Raw genomic sequence first — 22,077 nt, 5'->3', positions numbered from 1 at the left:
TGGACATTGCTGCTATAAACATTGGGGTGCATGTGCCCCTTTGAATCTTTTTTTAAGGCTGCACAATATTCCTGTGTTTGTGTGTGTGTCTGTGTGTGTGTATATACCACATCTTCCTTATCTATTTGTCTATTGATGGACACTTGGGTTGCTTCCATATCTTGGCTATTGTAAATAATGTTGCAATAAACATAAAGGTGTATATATCTTTTTTGAATTAGTGCTTTTGTTTTCTTTGGGTAAACACCCAGTAGTGAAATTGCTGGATCATATAGTATTTCTGTTTTTGTGGTAGCATAACATGACGTATAGAGATGAATCGCTATGTTGCACACCTGAGACTAACGTAATGTTGGTGTCAACTACATTCAAATAATAATAAAAAAGAAACCAAAGAGTAAGGAACTGAAAAAATGGTATAAAGACTTAACAATAGAAAAAAAAGTTACATCATGTGCAATCCAGTAGTGTGAAGTACAAGCAATGTGAAGAACAATTAAATAAAAGGGTTTGTATAGAAACCATTCAGAGATAAAGGAAATTAGTACTAGCTTAATTTTGTTACTCAATCAGTGGCTCTTCGGACTCCTTAATCAGTATAAATAAGTCTCACTTACTCAGAGATGCTGCAAAGAATTATCAAAGATGAAGTTCTCATAGTCCAGAGCTGTGAGGTTACTTTCTACTTACAGAATTCCTTCCAAACAAAGGAAGGGAGGGAGTGTTCTTTAAGATGAGCACTTGTGATTTAGCAACTCAGTTGGAAATCAAAAGTGAGAGGTGCTGGCAACAGCACATCCAGCCCTTCCTGTCTGACATGCACACTGTCTCATCTCTTCCAACCAGTTAGTACATCAGAGAAGTGCCCAGCTGGTGAGGATTCAAAGACTTGTCTTGCTGTCAGGTTTTTTTTTTTTGTCACTTTCTAGGTTTACAAGATCAGTAGTCACTTTCTTTAACAGAAATCTGACTACAGTTTGTCATAAATAATATACTCCCCCTCTCACTTCAAAAGAAGAATCTTGAAAATTAACTCCCTCCCTCCAATAGATAGTGTAATTTCAGCATTTCTCCAATAAAACACTAATTTTTTTTTGGCAGTACAGTGGAGACAGTGCTTTGTCAACCACATCCACAGTGACAGTGTGTATTAATTCATTCACCTCTCCTCTTCTTGGCCTCGGTTCAACCATTATCATCTCTCTTCTGGATCAGTGTAATCTAACTGATCTTTCAAATATCTCCCTTTCCTGAATGCCAAGGAGCTACTCAAATCATCTGAAAATAAATGGATGTGGTGTCATCAGCATATTTTAACCAATCACTAGGATACTTTATAGGGACAAATTATAAATGGGAGCATTTATTAAATAATCAAATGAGTTGTGATTATAATGAAGCATGATTATGTTCTCTCCAATCAAATTAATATTTACAGCATGATTACTGATATTGGTAGTTTGTTCTCAATCATAAGACACATGAGGGACTATGATCTAAAAGAGGTCTGTATGCCTCTGTAGCAGTCTGCTTTCCTCACAGGGGAGATAATCAGCACAGCACTTCAACTATTACATGTCCAGGGATTTTACCCAAGGAAGACAGAGGGGTGAGAAAGTTTTGGTTTTCTACATGGGATTCCCAAGCATTCAGAAGCACAAGAGCAGGAGTGCGAGTCCAGCTCAACAGAGTTCAGAATACTCTTCGGGGCACCTGGGTGGCACAGCAGTTAAGCGTCTGCCTTCGGCTCAGGGCGTGATCCCGGCGTTATGGGATCGAGCCCCACATCAGACTCCTCTGCTATGAGCCTGCTTCTTCCTCTCCCACTCCCCCTGCTTGTGTTCCCTCTCTCCCTGGCTGTCTCTAGCTCTGTCAAATAAATAAAAACAAATCTTTAAAAAAAAAAAAAGAATACTCTTCTCATTCACTCATGTACCACAGCACATGTTAGCATCTGCCTCTTCCCTATGATCTCCTTATCTTCTTAATTTCTGTGTTTCAGATGGTTATTCACCCAACTTTCTTCTCCTTTTTTTCCAAGGTGAGCAACACAAAAAATGTTTAAAATGCTTAAGAAATTTTAAAGGATTGTTTGTTGCTAAAGGATTGTTTAAGACCTTTAAGTTTCACAGTTTTATTTTTATTTTTTATTTAATTTCAATTATCCAACATATAGTAAGTACATCATTAGTTTCAGATGTAGTGTTCAATAATTTATCAGTTGCATATAACCTTTGCATTTTTAGAAGGGGGTCTACTATAGGAGGCGATGGTTGGGGTATATTCCCATATTTTATTTCACTTAATTCTCATAATCCAGTAAAATAGATATTACTATGTTCATTTTACTGAGAAGAGTGAAGTGGAGCTGGAGTCTAAATGTAGGTCTGCCTGGTCCCAAAAGCAGGACAGGCAGGCAGGTTTGGAGTGGGGTACAGAGAGAAAGAGGCTGAGTACTATAGCACTGAAAACCTTACTCCTGCACAGGGCTTCAGGGTACTTATGTCCCTGATGTCAGTCAGCATTCCCATTTTGTCTCTACCTAATTACAACTACCAAGTCTTGGCTATGGTGTAAAAGTTAATTTAGTGCAAATACTCCATATTAAAATTCTCTTTGGGTGTTATTTTGGCCTTTATTTGGTTAAAGTCCTGATAAGCTGGAAAATAGGCAACAACCTACAGATTTAACACTGCTGGTGCTGACCACTGTTTCATGTAGTCCTTATTAAAGTGCAAAAAGAGAGAGTAGTATCCAGAAGGATGAAGAAAAACAGCACACACTTCTATAAAAATGGCCTAAGTGAACAGAATCTCCAAGACCAAGCTGACACAAATAAACCAATTTGATAGATTCTGGATGTGCTCTTGTAGGCCATGAGAATTGGCATTTTTATTTATGAAAAATGTAAATTATTTATTTTACAATCTATATATGTGTATTTTAGTATAGAGTACTAAAAAAAGACAAATAGCACGCATGCACGCACACATACACTTTAATAGAAATACTTAGTTTTCTCCTTTTCCTTCCAGGTGGTAGAAGGGCTCCCATGAGTAACATTTCTGCCCCATATAGTCACTTTCCTGGGAGAGTGACCTCCTTGACCAGCACTTCTAGAAGGAGGACCTGGGCATGAACATCTCAGTTTTGCCTCTTCCCTCTTTTGGGACCAACCTGTCTGCAGAGAACACACAATCCTCTGCACCACCAGGTTCCACGTTGATGATGACTTTAATAGTCAGTGACTCACGGTTTATGTTAATCACAAGTTGTGGTGGGTTGAATGGTAGCCCTTAAAAAGATATATCTATATCCTAATTCCTAGAACCTGTGAATGTTACCTTATTTGCAAAAAAGGTCATTGCAGATGTAATTAAATTAAGGATTTTGGGCTTAGGAGATAATCCTAGATAATCTGCGTGAGTTCAACTTCAATGACAAATGTCCTTAGAGAAAGGCAGAGGAAAATTTAAGACACAGAAGAGAAGAAAATGCAGACAAGAAAGGAGGAGGCAATGTGACCACAGAAGCAGAGATTAGAGCGATGAAGCCCCAAGTCAAGGCATACTGACAGCTCCCAGAAGATGCAAAGAACAGATTTTCCCCTAGAGCCTCTAGAAGGAGTGTGGTCCTGCTGGCATCTTGATTTCAGACTTCTGGCCTCCGGATTGTGAGAATGAATTTCTATGCTATAAATCACATTTGCAGTAATTTGTTACAGTAGCCACGGGAAACAAATACAAAAATCTATGTGGCTCATAGATCTGCACCATGATCTCAAATTAAGTTTTCTTGTTAATAACAGTGACATGTTTATATATGTCCATCTGTGTACTCTATATCCATTTTTATCTATACCTGCTTAACATTTTGCTCTCAACCAATCTACTGATATCTATTAACCCCCTCAAATTGCAACAAATGGCATTTTATTCTGAGTTTACTAAGCTAAAATTGTTAAATAATTGGGAATGAAGATTGACCTTTGTCAAGTATCTTTTCTGGTATCAGGATGGTTATATGTTTTTTCCCTTTTGGATGACTAATATGATGCATTATATGCTAATTGCACTGTGATCAGAGAGGGTAGCTTGTGACTTATGGAATTTATGGAAATTTTTTCTATGAATAATTTTTATAAACGTTCCATAGGCACTGGAAAAGATGCATTCTGTTTATTGGATAAAAGACTTGTCTAGAGCTGGGAGGACCATATGGCCTGGCGAGCTGGGATACTCCATTTACACCTGCTGTCCTGGCATCAACAGCACTTCTTTTGACTATCAGAATGTCCTGATTTAGATGACAAATAATGCTCACCCTATTTGTACTAGGAGAGCAAGAGGTTAAGCACATAGTCTCTTAATCAGGCTGCTCAGGCACATGCCTCACCACTCTGCCTGTTCCCTTATCTATAAAAGAGGGGTAACGACAGCCCATGGTGAGCGTTCAAAGATGCTGACGGTTAGCATCTGTCACATCAACCTTATTCGAATTCTCTAAGTCAGAGTTATTTACCTGATTTAAATATTTATTTTCATCCTTATTTATTTTTGTCTTCCTGTATGTCAAGAGGCATGTTAAAGTCTCTTACTATTATTGTATTTTTATCCTCTTTTTGTATTTCTAATAAATTGACTATAATAATTTTGAGTCATTATTATACTCATTAAGGGTCATGACAATTAGATCTCCACTATAAATTCCACCGCGTATCAGTATAGAATGCTCTTTCTATCCCTGTGGAGGAAAAAAAGGGCTTTCTGGAACTCTCACAAGCTGGAGGTAGAGATGTTGGTAAGGACACCTGGGCTCTGGCCCTGCTTTCTCTCACCATTTAAGAAGGCTGAATTTGGTCAACTTCCTTTAAACTGAAGTACATGGACTATTGGGCAAATTTTATGTGATTACCATGGGGTAATGAAGATACTACGCATGGAATTATATAGGATTTGTAGTTTAGATGTAAAAGTGGAGCTTACCTGTAACCAAGAGTCACTAGCAAAAAACAAACAAACAAACAAACAAAAAACCGGGAAGCTCCCTTTTAGATGGCATGTAGGATGTGCATTATTTGGTTAGACCTCATTTCCTGAACCACTGGTCCTTTTTTTTTTTTTAAAGATTTTATTTATTTATTTGACATAGATAGAGACAGCCAGCGAGAGAGGGAACACAAGCAGGGGGAGTAGGAGAGGAAGAAGCAGGCTCATAGCAGAAGAGCCTGATGTGGGGCTTGATCCCATAATGACGGGATGACGCCCTGAGCCAAAGGCAGACTCTTAAACGCTGTGCCACCCAGGTGCCCCGAGAAACACTGGTCCTCTTGTTTATTTACCACGTTTTTCCTGTTTGATTCACTAGTTCATATGGATTTTTTCTTTTTTTTTTTTGGTTTCTTATATTACCTTATTCCTTTTTTTTTTTTCAATTTTGTAGATGAGGAAACTGAAGTTCAGGGAATTAGGGTGATTTGTCCAAATCTCACAGCTTCTGTTTACCAATCACCTCATCTATCTAATCTATCCATCTATCTAATAGATGAAAGTATTATCTTTAAAAAAAAACAAGATGGGCTCATACATACCACTGAGTACTTTAAATCAGTTAACAAAGTTGTTATATGAAGGCAGCTCTGCGTTTGTCTACTCTTAGAGCCATCATTCTTTCAATGTGACTTTCCTGGAGGAGCAGCACAACAGAAATGGAAGGGAGAATGCAGGTGTATTTTCCAAGCCTGTGGCAGAGAATACTTAGGACCTTGATGTGCCAACACTTCTGTGTTAGAGTCATGAGCCTTTTCACCTCTACATGAACAGGAGTCATACTGAGCTGACTTTCTTTACCCTGGCTCATTATTTAATGAGTTCTGCTTTGCATCAGCACTAACACACAAACAAATCTAACTGGGCTTTAAGGCTAGAGATGGTAAGTACGGAAAGTCAAAACAGAGTAGTTCCATGGGCACAGACCTACTGGATTTAGGTCTTCTTTGTAATGGCCTGAGCAGACATTTGGTGCAGATGCTCATACACTGATGACAGACACAGCAGATAATAGTCCTGCGTGGATGATGATCCATGGAAAATTGGGAAGGAAATGATCCATGGAAAATTGGGAAGGCCTAGGCTAGGAGAGAGAGAAATAGGAGCTACTTCCTCAACTGACTCACAAGTGAGAAGCAGTATTTTCATTTGACGTTGTTATATATATAAAGACTTAAGCCTTCTTTTCTCTGTACTAAAATGAGGATGGCCCAATGGCCCTTCACTCATTTAAGAATGGGCCTCCATTTAAGAATGGCTCCTAAACCAGCACTCTCAACTTGAGGCATTTTCATGGATAAGGTGGCTATGAAACAAAGACCCCAAAGTCAGTGTTCAGTGGAAATGTGTGTCTACTTCAAATATAAGGATAGGGTCCCTTCCAGTCATCACATAAGAGAAGAGGTTGCCACCTTATATTTCCACCCTCACACAACCTGTCATGTTATGGGCCATTCTCTGAATCCCTTTAATTTTGAACGTCACAGCAGTATTTTGGGTAAGTTACAATAGCCTGAAATTATCTCAATCAATGCGATTTTTAGATGCTTATAAAATTTATCTGGCAGAATTGGCTAAAGACCTTTTTTTATTTTTATTTTTATTTATTTATTTTTTTTTTAAAAGAGCAAAACTACACAGACTTAGTAATTACCCTTGGGTATGACCTCCAAACTGAAGAGCTGGATGTTATTGTAAACCTCATCTTAAAAGCAGCATAGTAAGCAGCTGTATTATTAAGGTCACATACATCCTACAGGACAAATAAAGACGCAGAAACAGCAAGTGTCCAAATATTCAGCAAAAATGTAATTGAGCCTCAAGATGAATTTCCAGTGAACGCACCATCAAGGATTCAAAGAGTGATGTATCAAACCAACCTGATGGAAGTGAAAGACCATGCCTTGGAAAACTGTGTCAGATGACTCACAAAGTGGCTGTAATGTTGACAAAATCCTGATGACATGGTTGCATATGAGGAATTTGAATAACATTTTCTCATAACACACGAGAGTGAGAAAATTTAATACTTCTCAATTTTATATAACATGTGATTGAATATGTAATGGGTTAATACACATTTTATAGAATATGATTTAAAATATAACTAACATAATAGGTTTAATATTCTAAGTAGCTATTTATTTATTTCATTAAGGTGGGCCTAAAAGTGTTTATTTAGACTGTGTCACACTGTGAATTTGAAGAGTGGTCATTGCATATGCAGAACCATCTTATGTTTGGTCAGATGCATTATTTATGGCTCCTTGACTTCACCTTAGTGTTGGCTTTAGCTTTGTAGCACTACTCTCTTTCTGTGTCCTAGGCTCCAGGTTCCACATGCCCTGTGCCTGCCTGTGGCCCTAGTCCTTCTGGCGAGAGGAAACATATGATATCTATATCAGACTGAATGGCATACAGTGATGATTTATTAATATTTTCAGGCTTTTGGCTCATTAGGAACCAACCTAGTTTTCATGCCCCAGCTTCTTGTTGAGATTTTCTTAAAATGATGTGGGACCTTCACCACACACACACACACATGACATTAAACAACATCTATTAAGCCAGAGGAATGGTTATGGCAAGAGATACACAGGAGCTTGAATCTTTGCTGGTTGAGGCTGACTGAATAAAGAAAGAAATGATGAGAATGTCAACAACTAATGAGATATTTTGCCAATTCATTGATTAAAACCATACAAGGGGTTTTTATCCTTGCAAAATCCTGTCCTAATAAAGGCTAAAGCACTATCAATAGCAATTATTAAACCTTTAAAGCTTCTAATTCAATCTGACAAACATGTGCTATGAAACTTACTGGAAAATATTGCTTCTCCTAAGGGCTGGATTCCACTGTGCTGATGTGGATTTGAAACACTAATCCTAGAGGAATTCCATACTGTGCACAAAATCAATTTCGCAAACATGCAGTAGGAAGTCTATTTGACAATCTTAATATTTTCAAGTGGAAAAATTATCCTACATTTTGATTCTATTAGTCCTTCAAAATATTTTTTTGATAATGATCTTCCATTGTTTTAGAAGCAATTAGGCCAATTAAGCCTGACAGCATGATTTCAAGAGGGATGCTGTGCAAGCCCCTATCCACAATGAGAATTTGCAGTCAAGCAAGGAACAGCTGAAACATGCAAAGAGATGCAATTCGGGAGTGCTACCTATAAACCCCTCGTCCTTGGGAAGGCTAGAGTAGAGTAAGAGGATAATGATAATGATTTTGGATTCCTGTTTAGTCCTTTTCAAAGGGTGGAAGGTATATCAAAAAGCAGTTCCCATCAGCCATCAATGAAGAGGTTCGGTATATGTAGAAAGTCTGTGACTGATGCATGAAACAAAGAGAAAACCCACCAAAATTTCCTTTGTAGGTTACTATTCCAAAGGACGATCCTCATCCCATAAAATATACAGCTCTGAACAGAACAGTGCTTAAGGCAAAATAAGTAATAAGGAGGCCTGGACTTTTATTTTGAAATTAATAAAATGTGATTGATATATAAAGGCCCAAATTAAGTTCAATTGTGAATTAAGTTCATTTCCTGCCTGAATCAGAACAGACAATACACAGAAATATTCATACAATATTATGGTGATGATACATTAACATGGTGATGGGCAATATTAGATTTCATTTAGAAAAATAATAATGGGTTAAAACCAAAAGAGGACAGACATTTTTTAAAAAGAATTCCATAGTTAAAACACTTACTTTAAAAACTCACTAAACCCATCACAAATCATGTTTTCAGCACTACTATTCATTCCTAAGTCTGTATCAGCAAAGACAGATGATATGCCTGAATTCTGTTCCTTTTCTTCATTTATTTTTTTTTTCTATTGCTTAACAAGAATCAGGAGATACATTGCTTCTATAAGGCAGATCCACTGGTTAATGAACATTAAAAATAATGCCATGACTAGTTGGATGTGACTTATGGATCTGTGGTCACAAAAGTGAAGAGTGAAACCACAGCTCCTCAGAAAAACTTGCTTTTCTTCAACTTGACTCGTGATCATTCTCTGAAGCTATTTGCATCGGTACCTAGCTCAGTTGTGTCCTGGGGGGCAAGTATTAGACAAAGACTGCTTTTTGTCCAAAACACATGAGAAATTACATTATTAGTTTTTCTGTAAATATATAATAATGTTGGTTAATCCTAGATAGAAGAGACAGTACAGAAATCTACACTACCAGACTTCTAGATTAGGATAGAAGTTTCCAAATTCAGCTACTTCAAAATCACCTGGGAAACTTATTAAAAATATAAACCTTAAATCAAAATCTCTGCATTTTTGAAAAACTCCCTATCCTACATATTCTGGTGGTTCTGTGTCCCACAAAGCTTGAGCACTGCTACTCTCAAGGGTAGTGCTGGAATGTCTTATGTTGTAAATGATGAATATTTCCTATGTGTATTACTCACGTGTAAACCTTAAGAACAAAATCCTTTTCTTCCTTTAATTCTGTGAGCGACTGTAGAACATCCAGGATGCTTAGGACCGCACAGCCATATGGTCGCCGGTAGTGTAGGTGAGCAGGGCCTTTCTTTGAGTCATTCAGGAGCATCCGGCCTGGAGCACAGCAGAAAAACCAGTCAGGCTGAGAACTCCAGGCTCCTCTCCAGTATCACCTGATTGTCATCCAAGGATGCCAGAGCTGTAGGCACCTTAGAGATACTTCAATTGGAAGACTGATTTAGGACTGAAGGGAGCCATCCAAGGATGCAGAATATTTATGTGGAGAAATGCCAAACAGGCCTTTGGCTGGGGCTCTTCCCCTGCACCACATTCAGTTAATCATCCTTATTATCTACCTGAATACCAACAGTCCACTTATTAATCATATGAGAACGAAGCGGTGGTTTTATGAATTTCTTAGAAAAACCAGTGTGTTAGATTTAAACTTCTTTGGCATATTAAGGATACAAAGTTTAATACTTTAGTTGCCAGATAAAAAATATGTATGCAAAGATGAGAACAATGTGTTATTCTTCCAACCACATTTTGCTGCCAAAGCTGCTCCTAAACCTCTGTGGAAGCGGAAGCGGAAGCGGAAGTGACAGTTGTGTCGGGAAGAGGGGGTGCTGGCTTCTCTCGCCCAGCAAGGCTGTGCCTACGGTGGTGGCAAGAGGACTTGCAAAAGCACACCTGGAACCTCAGTGAACGCTTATGAAGTACAGCAAAACCAAAGTACAGCAAAGTCGGTGTTTTGTTGGCAAAGGATTAAAAAATATTCTTTGACAAAAAAATGTACAAGATATCCCAGAACCCAAACCTATGGAGGAAGACTCGGTTAGTCACAGCCTCCCAAATTATGCCATATGCTTGAAATGAGGCTGAGTAAATCAACCACCGAACAGTAGCAAAAATCACTTTTTTCATCTTGGGTGCGGTAAAAGTGAAATACCACACGTCACGTCGACTGCAGCAAGGATAGTAACTCTCATTTTGTGGAAAACAGCACAGATACATACTTTTGGATAAAAAACACAGCAAAGGCCTTTCACCACCTGTTAAGATGGCAACCTGCAACATGTTGTAAGATCTCTGAAGTGGAAAAGCTGGTACAAAGGCAAGGCACTGTGATGGAAAGAATGTCAAAAGAGCAGACCGCTTGAAATAAAGAGTTTGGGTCCAAAAACAAATAGGGAGCAGAAGATTTCAAGCGAAAAAAAAATGCTTTCATTTATGTCAAATTCAGCTACGATAGCAGCTGAGCTTAAGGGAGAGTTCCAATACAAGCTGGGCTCTCATCCTGAGACCTGACATTACAGGTAAGAGCTAGGGATAGGATAAAGCTCAAACATAGTAGTAGATACTTATCCCAAGGTGGGCTGGTCTTAGTCATGTGAACGGATAAGGTAGACAGTACCTATTCGTATCACATGGGCAACTATATATAAATCTCTCTTCATATCTTTGCTGCTCAGATCCTAAGAAAAGAAAAGAAAAAACAAGTAAATTAAGGCAATGAATATACTGAAAATAATTAAAATTTCATTTCAAACCTCACAATCTTCTGCTTTTGTTACTTTTAGCATATGTTATAGGTGGGGAGAGGGACTAAAGCACATAGTGGTTTAGTATCTGTAAGATTCCTGCAGCGAAAATGTGAATATCTTATATGCCTCTGGAAGTTAATTTTATCGATAATATTTTCCCAGCTTTTATATAGAACACACGACAAATATTCTCACAATAGAAATCTTCATAATATTGCCTTATCCATGTTTATTCTAACATCACATCAAAAACATTTTGTAACAAAAGAAACATTCAATGCAGAAAAAATGGGAAAACATCCAATAAGCTTATTAATGACTGAAATTCTAGAAGTTTACTCTTTACTAATTTTATGTTTATTCTGTGGTCCACATGATTATTAAACACTAGATATGTTCCCTTGAGAAGAAACTAATTTGGTCTTAGTGAAGCCTCAATAATTTGATGTCTATTTCTAAATTTAGATATGCATCATTTGTATTGAAGTATAAAGCTAAAAATAATCTTATCTGGAAAATTCTAAGGGCTTCCTTTAAGTAAATAAATCAGATCCAACCAGTAATCTTTAAACTAAAATTATGAAAAGTTTTATACATTTGAAATAGAATGTTCATTTATGGGTATGTATTTTACTTTAACATGTTGTACTTAAAGTAATAAAACTTTAATATATACTCTGTTTCACACTTCTTACCAGGTCAACTTGCTGCTCACTCAGAGACACTGTTGTGAATTAATGATGATTGTTGGAATAACCTCTGTCCTTAACGGGACAGTTTCCCAAGATTTCCCTTTTGCTTCTAGGAAAAGGTCCCTTAGTTCCCTGTCCTTCCCATCTTTCATCTTTTGATTGGCCCCAGATGCTTATCTCTTTTTAAAAAGTTGGGGAAAGGGAAAATCAAGTGACAGTTATAATTTCAAATGAGCTTTGAGATCCAGAGTCCCCATGTTTGCTTTATTTTTATACCTTGTTGCAGGGTTAGGATTAGCGTAAGGCAAGCAAGGCAGCCAAGGTGCAAAGTTAAAGGAAGTCTCCCTCTCAGGATCCTGTGCTTTGCTTGCCTTACTGTATTCCCAGTTCTGCCCTGTAGAGTGGTCCTAAACATATGAAAGGAAAGGAGACATTAAAAAGTAATGGTGCACTGGGTGTTATACGCAAGTAATGAATCATGGAACTTTACATCAAAAACTAGGGATGGACTGTATGGTGACTAACATAATATAATAAAAAATTATTATAAAAAGATTTTAAAAAAAGTAATATGCAATGGTGAAATGGAAACTTTTAGATTCTAGATGGCTATGACATTTTACCAAATTCTTGATGGAATAATGAAATATGCTTGTAATGAAATAGGTTACAAAATAATTTAAGATAAATGTGTATCTCTGGAATCACAAAGAAATATTTTATATGAAAGTTGTCTTTTGAAACTGCAAAAGGATGGTTCAGGCTCCATTTCACCACGTCCTTTAATTTAGAAATGGAACTTAAAATGATACCCTCAAAATATCTCTGTATTTTGACACTTATTAAAATGGCTACTAAATAATGAATAAAACTGAAAAAAACCCAGATTACCACTTTTATGTGCTTATTTGGGGATTGAAACATGTTTATTTACTGAAAGATATAGAAACGTTTGACACATTTCAAAGTGAAATGGTTCCTTCTACATAGCTTAGATTGTGTTAATCCAAACTATCAAATAACCAGTATGATGATTAATCCCTACACATAAGAATTCAAGCCAGTTACCAAAAATGATCAAACACTAATCAGATCAGTTGTACACATGAGCACAGGACCTCTCTTGGTTCTAAGTGAATGAAAGGAAGAAAACTGAAATATAATTTATGGTATTTTCCAAGTAGATGGAGTAGGGACCCCTTCTGACCATTTTGTACATGGTACCCAGAACTCCCTGTGGTATTTATGTGAAGTCAATAAATATAAAATGGGAATAATCAGTGCAAAAAAATGTTTTATGTGAAATTATTATTTGTGAGTCCCACATAATTTCAATGTGAAAGCTATCTTATAAACATAAGTGCATGGTTAAACACCATTACCACAGAGTTAGTAAACACACACTCTTCAAGACTAAGTACCAAGTGTGGCTATCCACGTTAAAATACTCACAAGACCTGTAAAACCAAGACAGGAAGAAGGATTTCCACCATACATTTGGTGAGCAGAGTTTGAATTTAGATTTACTCACTGGAGCATACCCTCCAATCCTACATAATTAAAAGCTGGTTCCTAACTATATGGTAGTCACAGGGCAGTGACTCAGGGCTCAGCATCTTGGATCAGTTACTGATGTTCCATTTAAAAAACGGAAAAGTCAACTCACTTTCCTGTGCCTGAACTGCCCTTTTTCTGTAGAGATAATGGGATTTACAAATACAAAACAAAGCCAATTTATTTATACTTATGCTGTAACAGAAGCAGAATATATAAATAAATGTAGAAAATACAATGCCAATGAATACAGGGAAAACAACACAAGTTCATTTTCTGAGCTGATCACTCAAATACAATAAAAAATAAACATATTCACTTATGTAACAAATCATTACTGAGGCCTTAGTATTTGCTAGGCACTGTGTGTGAAGCACTGGATGTCTAATAATAAGTAAATTCACAGACATGCTCTCACACGCTCATACACATAGCCGTTGTTTATCATGAAAGTCAGGATATCACTCTATTAGACATTCACATAAATATGAAACACCTCCTTCTAGACAAAATTCTCCCTGGACAGGAAGCTCTGAAATCTAACAAGGTCAGAAAAAACCCAGATTTTATAGAGAACAAGGTTGGGCCATGAATAATGTGATGGTCTGTAATGTGGCTCTGAAGTCTGCTTGAGTAATCCTGCAAACCTGCTCGGTTTGTAGGCTTCCTTCTTCTTGATGTTAAGGTAAGCTAATAGGTTGGCACTGACCACAGCTGCGGCTGCATTTTTGAGCATTACTCTCAAACTCTGCAGCACATAGGTCAATCTAGAAAACTCCTTTAGCCCACAGGAGGAGCTCAAATCTTAGATGAGAAAATAGGTTCCACCAAAATTATTATTTCATGTAGCTTAAAGCAAAACATGAAAGCCCTGGCTAAGACAATCTTGTTAAAAAATTTCATGTGCTTTGTAAAAATTTCTCAAATCACTTTTTAGGATCTTAAAAAAAATTCAGGGCTGTACTGCAAAGGGAACTACGGAAGTGGTATTTTTAGCAGCCTTGTGTCTTCCCATTGTGGCAGAATAAGAGCACATGAATGTTATGTGCATCTCTGATTTATAAAGTCAAAGCCACAGCGTAGGCCTCTGGGCCCATATAGATCATTAAAATGCTACAAAATGAAAATTTTGATTTACTGTAATTACATTCAAATATCATCATAATTAAGTTCATTTTTCAAGAGACAAGGACTCCACTCATCATATTCAAAGATAGCACATGCACACAGCTCTGTTCCCACAATGCCAAAGAACAAGGAAGCAGTGATTCTTTTGCTATTTTCTCAGAAAACCAGGATCCAGAAAAACCTCCTAAGGTCACTGAGGCATTCTAAACAGATGGGTGTCTCATTTCCTTCTATTTCTGTTTCAGAAAGGTGGCCCCAGAGGACCACCTCAGTGTTTAGGCACTCTCACTTCAGAAGTTCTTTCCCAATATTCTAACCTAAATCCCATTAACTGCAACTTGCACTCTTTCCCTTGTTCTTTCCTACTGAAGGAACAGTGCTGCTTTTCCCAGACTAAGCCATATCAACTCCCTTAACTGTCTTCATGGGTCTGCTTTACCTGCTCTTTCTTCCTGCATTATCTCCTAAGGTTTGAATGCTGAGTTCAAAGATGGGGGAAAAAAAATCACTGTAGCTTAACTAGACTTACAAATGTTTCTGTACATCTGGAGCATTTTCAATAGAAGCTCTCCCTGTGAAAGTGACTTCTGATTCTACAGTAACGTTGTTTGAGGTTTTGAAAGAAAATTGTAGTAATTGAACAAAAAAGTCAGGTAAACAAATCCAGTGTTATCTTTCAGAGAAAGTCACATATAAGATGCCTAGGTAAACCCCATTTGTGTTTAAGAGGCACACTGTGAGCTCTGATCTGTCACCCATCAATCATGCACCCCATACCAGGGCAGTGGCACTGTGAGACTATCACACCTCCCAGCGTTAACGGGTCTTAATGTATCTCAGCAACACTGAAGCAGATCAAAGACTCCATGAGAGTCAAAACTGGTTTAAAATTGTAACACAGTCTTGTTTTCTCCTTCAGCAAATAAATAAACTGAAATAAACAAAGCTTCACACTAGTTTTTCTTAACTAAATAAAAACATTTGGTAAATCAGAATCAACTAGAAGAATACACAAGGCAATGTGGTATTGTGAGGCTAACCACTTTCCAGAAGCAGATTACTATGTCTTCTCTGAGCTGATGGTTTGTGATCCTGGAGACCATGAATGACAGCATGGTTATTCAGAAAAAATGAAAGTATAGATCATAGTAGGAAAAGATCCTCCATTTGGTATGTGAGAGAAAAGAATACTTAGCTTGTCTCTCTTCATATGCACTCACTAAGAAACTGCACAGCTGTACATTTGGTGGATGCCTTTAGAGAAACTATACTTCTACAGCAGGGAATTTCCCAGCGGCCTTGAATAAGAATAGTAAGATAGACTTCCTTCAGATTGCGTCTGTTATATTAAATAGCTTCTAAAACCTACATTAGTAAAAGGTACTTGGTTATATTTCTTTAATAAAAAATTCAGTTAAAAACTATAGCTGATTTCAGTTTTCTTTAAATAATTCATTAAAACCTGATAGGAACATAAATCAAGTCCTAATCTCCCCAGTGTGTGGGGAGGTTAAGAATAAATGCTTGTTTCCAGGGTTACAATATCCACATAGCAGGCCCCTGGGTAGAGTCAACAGCAGAGAAGGGAAAGAGAATTTGCACATACTGTAAAAAGGGCACACATTCGTTCTATCTTCTCTGGGTTCCTTGGCCCACCATTCTTGTTCAGTCTCACCAGAAACCGCTCACTGAAATGTAGGAGAGAGAGACAGAAAAATGTAAGGGACCACATGCTCCAGAACAAATAAAAAGGGCATTTATAGAGAAGCCCTAAACACTTTCAGAATAGCTCACAGCGAAAGGCAAGGCCAAAAGTACATGTCTAATGGCAGGACGCTATTTTTCTTGCCAAACAGCATGCAATGGACACTACAAACCGCCTAACAGCTGTTGCTGTTTATTTGCTGGTAGCAGCTCTTATCTCCCTAAAGGTGTGTGCTCCCTGAGAGGAGCAATGAAGACTGTATCTTTTATTGTTTTCCAAATACCCGCAAAGCTCCAGTCATAATGCTAGGCCCATAACAAGCATATACGTTCTCTGATGTGAACACTCAGATCATAAAAATATCCACTATACTCGAGCCGGAAGAATCTACATTACCCAATTTACATCTTCCTATATAACTCTTAAGAATCATTTCAGGACTAAGAAAAAAAAAATACAGGGACTTACAAAAATTTGAGCAAAAAGTCAAAAGGAAATAATGTATTATAACTAAAGTTGCAATCAGAATTTAAAATGGCCATTAAAATATTTTATTTCACAAACAACACAGGTTAACTCCTGAAGTAAATTACTGGATTAAAAAACAGAGATTCAATGTTTGTGACATCTGGAGAGGTGTCTCCTCGCTCTCTCACTCCTGCCTGTTCCTGCCCAGGTTTAATTTCCCACCTCTTCATCCCAAGGCTCCCCATGAACTGCAACAGGAAAACTGAGCCGTGGCAAAGACCACGTATGTGATTCTAAAAGTAATTTAATTCTCCTGTGCCCATAGTCATGTACTCACCACATATATGTGGTATCAGGAAAAAGGTCAATATTAAAATACTGTCCTAGAATTATAAGATATAATATCAACTTCACAGGTTGCTTACTTTGTTCATGTATTCATTTGTTCATTTAGTCAACAGTTACTAGGTTCTCTGTGCTAAACGTGGAAATACAAATGTGAACAAGATACATACAAGGTATTTTTCTTCGTAGAGCTTGTGGTCCTGGTAGACAATTAAATATGCAGAAATGAAGCTCAAAAAATATTTGGCCCAGATATAAACTTGGGATTTTTTTCAGCCAGGGGGTTGGATGGCAATAAGGAGAGAATGTGCATAGAAGGAGCAGGAAAAATGGCTTTAGTCAGAATCCTGACATTGATATTTAGGAAAAAAGGGGCAGAACTAGCAAAGTAGACACATGGGGACAAACAGAAAAGCAAGAAAAATAAGGAGATAGTGGGATGCTATATTAGTCAAGGGAAGAAAATGTTTGAAAGAGGAGGTAGGGGTCAGTGAGGTCCAAGGCCAGTGTGAAGAATAACATGACACAAGCACAAGAGTATATCCCCTGTCCCCAGACAGAGACTACTGTGATTCTTGCAATAACTGTTTTAGTGGAATGGTAGAGAAAGAACCCAGTTTGAGAGTAAGAAGTGAGGAGGCAGAAATAGTTAAGTCTAGTCTATTCCTTTTTTTTTTAAAGATTTTATTTATTTATTTATTTATTTGAGAGTGCTAGAAAGAGCAGGACCCAGGGGTGGGGTGAGGTGGGGTGGGGTGCGGTAGGTAGCTGGGATAGGACAAGCAGACTTCCTGCTGAGCAGGGAGCCTGACATGGGGCTTGATCCCAGGACCCTGGGATCATGACCTGAGTTGAATGCAGATGCTGAACCAACTGAGCCACCCAGGTGCCCCACAGACTGCTCTTTAGTAAATGGCTGTGGAAAGGTAGAAGTGATGAACTTATAGTTGAATGGGCATGTTGGGCTGAGGGAGGTCTTTATTTTTTTTAAAAGATTTTATTTATTTGAGAGAGAGAGAGCACAAGCAAGGGGGAGGGGCAGAGGGAGAAGCAGGCTCCCCTCTGAGCAGGGAGCCTGATGCGGGACTCAATCCCAGGACCCTGGCATCATGACCTGAGCTGAAGGCAGACGCTGAACTGACTGAGCCACCCAGGCGTCCTGAGGGAGATCTTTATTAACATGTGGGATAATCCATACGTTTATACTTAATTAATTGTCAATAAAGGCACCAAAATTCAGTAAAGGAGCACAGTAATTTCAACAAAGGGTGCTTAACAATCCATATGGAAAAGAGTAAACTTTGATCCTTGCCTACAAAAGAGTAACTTGAATGGATCATAGGCCTAAATATAAGAGCTAAAACTATAAAACTATAAGAAAACACAGGAGAAAAATGAAGACAAGTACCTTTGTGTATTTTATTCAAATTTGTATTTCCATATTTAGCATAAAAGAGAAAAATCTTTGTGATCTCACATTATTAAGTGAATATCATGAATCACAACAAAATGATAAACTGAACTTTATCAAGATTAAAACCATCTTCTCTTGGGAAGACACTGTTAAAGTGGAAAGACAAGCTACAGACTGAGAAAATATTTACAAACACTCACTAAGAAAGGACTATATTAAGAACGTACTGTGGAGTTCTGAGAGTTCTTTATAAATAACAACTCAATTTAAAAATGGACAAAAGATCTGAATAGACCCTTCACCAAGGAACATATAAAGATGACATATAAGCTCAAGAAAACATCATTAATCATTAGAGAAATACAAATTAAAAGCACAGTGAGATACCAATACACACCTATTAGAATGGCTAAATTAAAGACTAAATATATCAATGGTTGGTGAGAATGTAGAGCAACTAGACCACTCATAAACTGTTGAGGGGAGTCCAAAATGGTATAGTCAGCTTAGAAAACAGTCTGGCAGTTTCTTATAAAGTTAAATGTACACTTATTATATGATCCAATCATTCTATTCCTAGGTATTTACTCCTGAGAAATGAAAACTTATGTCCACACAGAGACCCATTTGTGAATATTTATAGCAGCTTTATTCATAATAGCCAGAAACTCTAAAGAACACAAATTGTTCATCAGGAGAAGAAGGGCAACCCATATAATGGAATATCCATACAGTGGAATATTACTTCACAATAAAAAAAACTACTGAGATATATAATGATATGGATGAATCTCAAAAATCCATGCTAAGTGAAAGAAGCCAATCAATCACAAAAGACCATATACTGTATGTCTCCACTTATATTATAACCTAGAATTGGCAAAACTATAAGGAAGGAAACCAGATCAGGAGTTGTCAGGGCTGAGGAAGGAGGGCAGGGATTGAATGCAAAGGTGCATGAAGGAAATTTCTGGGGTGATGAAAGCTTCTACTTCTTGAATATGGTGGTGATTTCACAACTATAAATTTGTCAAAACTCACCAAACTATGTATTAAAAAGAGTGAATTTTACTACATGTAAATTATAGTTCAAAAACCTGACTTCAAAAACGATGGGGTACGACGAAGAACCTTTGCTTCTAATAGGACAATGTTTGTAGATGGTGAGATAGTGAAGACAGAGGAAAGAGAGAAAATAATTGGTAAAGGAAAAAAGAGGTTCCCACCTCCTTGGGGAACTGGGAGAATCAAGGAAAGAACGAAGGAGGAAACAACAAGGGTATATACAAATACATTAGTAGTATTAGTAAAGGAAAGTTGAGGTGTATCAGAGAAACAGGAAATAAGAGCATCAAAGTAACATTTTTCTGTCCATTACTGAAGTTAACTATCCTAACTAACATGTATATATGCATTTAACAACCACCCAGGTAGCTCTTAACTTGATAGTTGAGTAGAAAAACATTTTTTAGGAAGTTTATGTCTTTCAAGAGAATTTATCATTACTTCTGCACTCTTTATCGAAGGAACACCTGCAACGGCTCTCACCGTCACATTACCAATCTCTCGAGGACAGACATCTACCAAGCTGGCTGCTGCCGGAGCTGCTAGACCCACAGAAGGGCGCATGGTTTGCAGGGGCTACATCAAGCTCTGGTCCAAAGCTAAAAGGGTGCATAAAACAAATTCCCAAGTGGACAGGGTTGCTGGCCCTATCAGAACCCAAGAACTTCTCTTTCTCCTCAACAGTGAGAGGAGGCCCCTGAGTTCCCACAGTGCCTGCATGACTTTCACATGTCCCACAGCCTTTCATGCTCTGGTTTCACCTGGCCTTCACAATCTGTGAAACTGAAAATAACTGTTGGTTTTTTTTTTTTTCATTTCACAGGGCTTTGGGTACACATCTAGTTATTTTCTGTTTTGCCAGCTTCTCCAATGGGTATGATAAGCAAATGATGCTTTCTGCTAACATTCAAACTATTTGAAGACAAATATCTATCCAGTGTTTCCTAAGGTGGTCAAAAAAGTGGGAAATACTGCATTAAACACAGTTTAAAAACAACAGGTTTTTACCCACTAGGACTTCTCAGAGGCTTAAAATGTTATTATGTGTTTTGATACCAATGGGACAGATGACATTTGACCCCACGAGCTGCTTTTATGTAAGGCAATGGAGTCTGTACAAAGTTTGATAAATGCTGATCGAAATCTACTTGCCAACGAGAGCTACAGCAACCACTCATATTTCCCAAAGGTATGAAAGGAACTGTGGCCAAAAGAATAAAATTTATTCATGAGATTTTATGAACATCCTCTATATGAGAGCAACAGGGCAGTTTTTCTCTTAAACGATACGGGTGAGAAAACTCCAATGCTTTCAAAAGAAAAAAAGAGATGACGTTAAATTCTTACTTTTCATAAGCAACATTATAAGAGAACTGTACCATATTTAGTTGTTTTTATGATGAGCTATGCATGAACAGTATATGATGTTATATTAATTTCATAATTTCATATTATTGAGCAAGTTGTTACAAATGAATTCCATAATTTGAATCTGTGGCAAGTCTAATAGTGTCTTAATTTTAAGATCACTTGATTTTATGAAAGTTCTAATTCACACACTCATACACATCTCCATGGACAGTAATTCATGCATCCCTATAGCAAATGTTTGGTGACCACCAACAAGATGCCAGCCTATGCTGAGGCAGAGACCGTCTCTGATACTTAGGGAGAATATTTCCTGAAGGCTCTGTTTTGGAAATACAAGCATGCTCCCCAAATAAATTCAGAGGAATTCTCTCAACTCTTTCACTTTAGTCTTCATGTTTCTCATCTGGTCCTCTGTGGAGATGGATGGCAACTACTTAGCATCTCTTTCGTGATAACCTCCCAGGTGCTTAAAAACAGACAAGTAGCCCCAAGGCTATAGTACATAGCACAATCCAACAGATTAAAAAATCTCTAGTATTTCCTCACAGATTCATTTTCCATTTTAGATAACTTGGCTTTATTTCTCAAGTTCGTCAAGATTTCCCCCTTCATTCTGAAGCACAAGAGCAGAAATGCATAAAGGGGTTTCATAAAGGCAGAGCAGTACTGTGGTTTTTAAATTCCTTTTTAGTATCAGCTTTTCTTTTCAACAAAACCTTACACTGTTCAATATATGACAAATTGATAAAGGCAGCTACTTTGGTTGAATTGGGGTGGGGGTGGGGCAGAGGGCAAAGAATCCTCCCTACTTAGGCTTCTCTCCTAACCACCACCTGCCCCTGAGACACTTCAGGGCTCCAAAGAACACTTTTATAACTATTATTACAATTCTAGGATTCTTTCCAGCCTTCTTCCCTCCTTTTCATTCATTTCAACAAGCTTTCATGAGCCTCTACTATATTCTGTATTCCAGAAACTGAGCTAGATACTGGGAATAGAGAAATGAAATGGTCCCTCCCTATCTTCAGGGTTTTGAGTCTACTGGGAGAGAGACACATATAAACCCAAAATTGCAACATAATGTGAAAATGCTAGAATTACCCAGAAAGGGGCTGCTGACAAGTTCTACTGGGATGAGGATAGGCTGGCTAAATGAGATACTGTAAAGGATTCTTGTAATATTGCTAGGCTTTCAGCATTTGGTGAAGGATAGAGATGAAGGGAATTCTAGGAGAGACCTCCAAGTGCAGAGTCTTAGAGGTCTGAG

General features: G+C 37.7%; 1 protein-coding gene across 3 annotated transcripts in view; it reads right to left on the bottom strand.

Annotated features, from left to right (window-relative positions):
* Positions 1-22,077, bottom strand: part of DOCK3 (dedicator of cytokinesis 3) — a 480,644-nt gene that overhangs the window by 104,544 nt on the left and 354,023 nt on the right. For all 3 annotated transcript variants that reach the window (XM_034658384.1, XM_034658385.1, XM_034658386.1), the window contains 3 exons: positions 16,049-16,130; positions 10,939-10,999; positions 9,491-9,638 (listed from right to left, as the gene is read on the bottom strand). In XM_034658384.1, the coding sequence (XP_034514275.1) occupies positions 9,491-9,638; positions 10,939-10,999; positions 16,049-16,130 (291 nt within the window). The remainder of the gene's footprint in view (positions 1-9,490; positions 9,639-10,938; positions 11,000-16,048; positions 16,131-22,077) is intronic.

Source organism: Ailuropoda melanoleuca, chromosome 4 (assembly GCF_002007445.2).
Source record: "Ailuropoda melanoleuca isolate Jingjing chromosome 4, ASM200744v2, whole genome shotgun sequence".
In the NCBI taxonomy this organism is placed as follows: Eukaryota; Metazoa; Chordata; class Mammalia; order Carnivora; family Ursidae; genus Ailuropoda; species Ailuropoda melanoleuca.
This window is presented reverse-complemented; position numbering and strand designations above follow the sequence as displayed.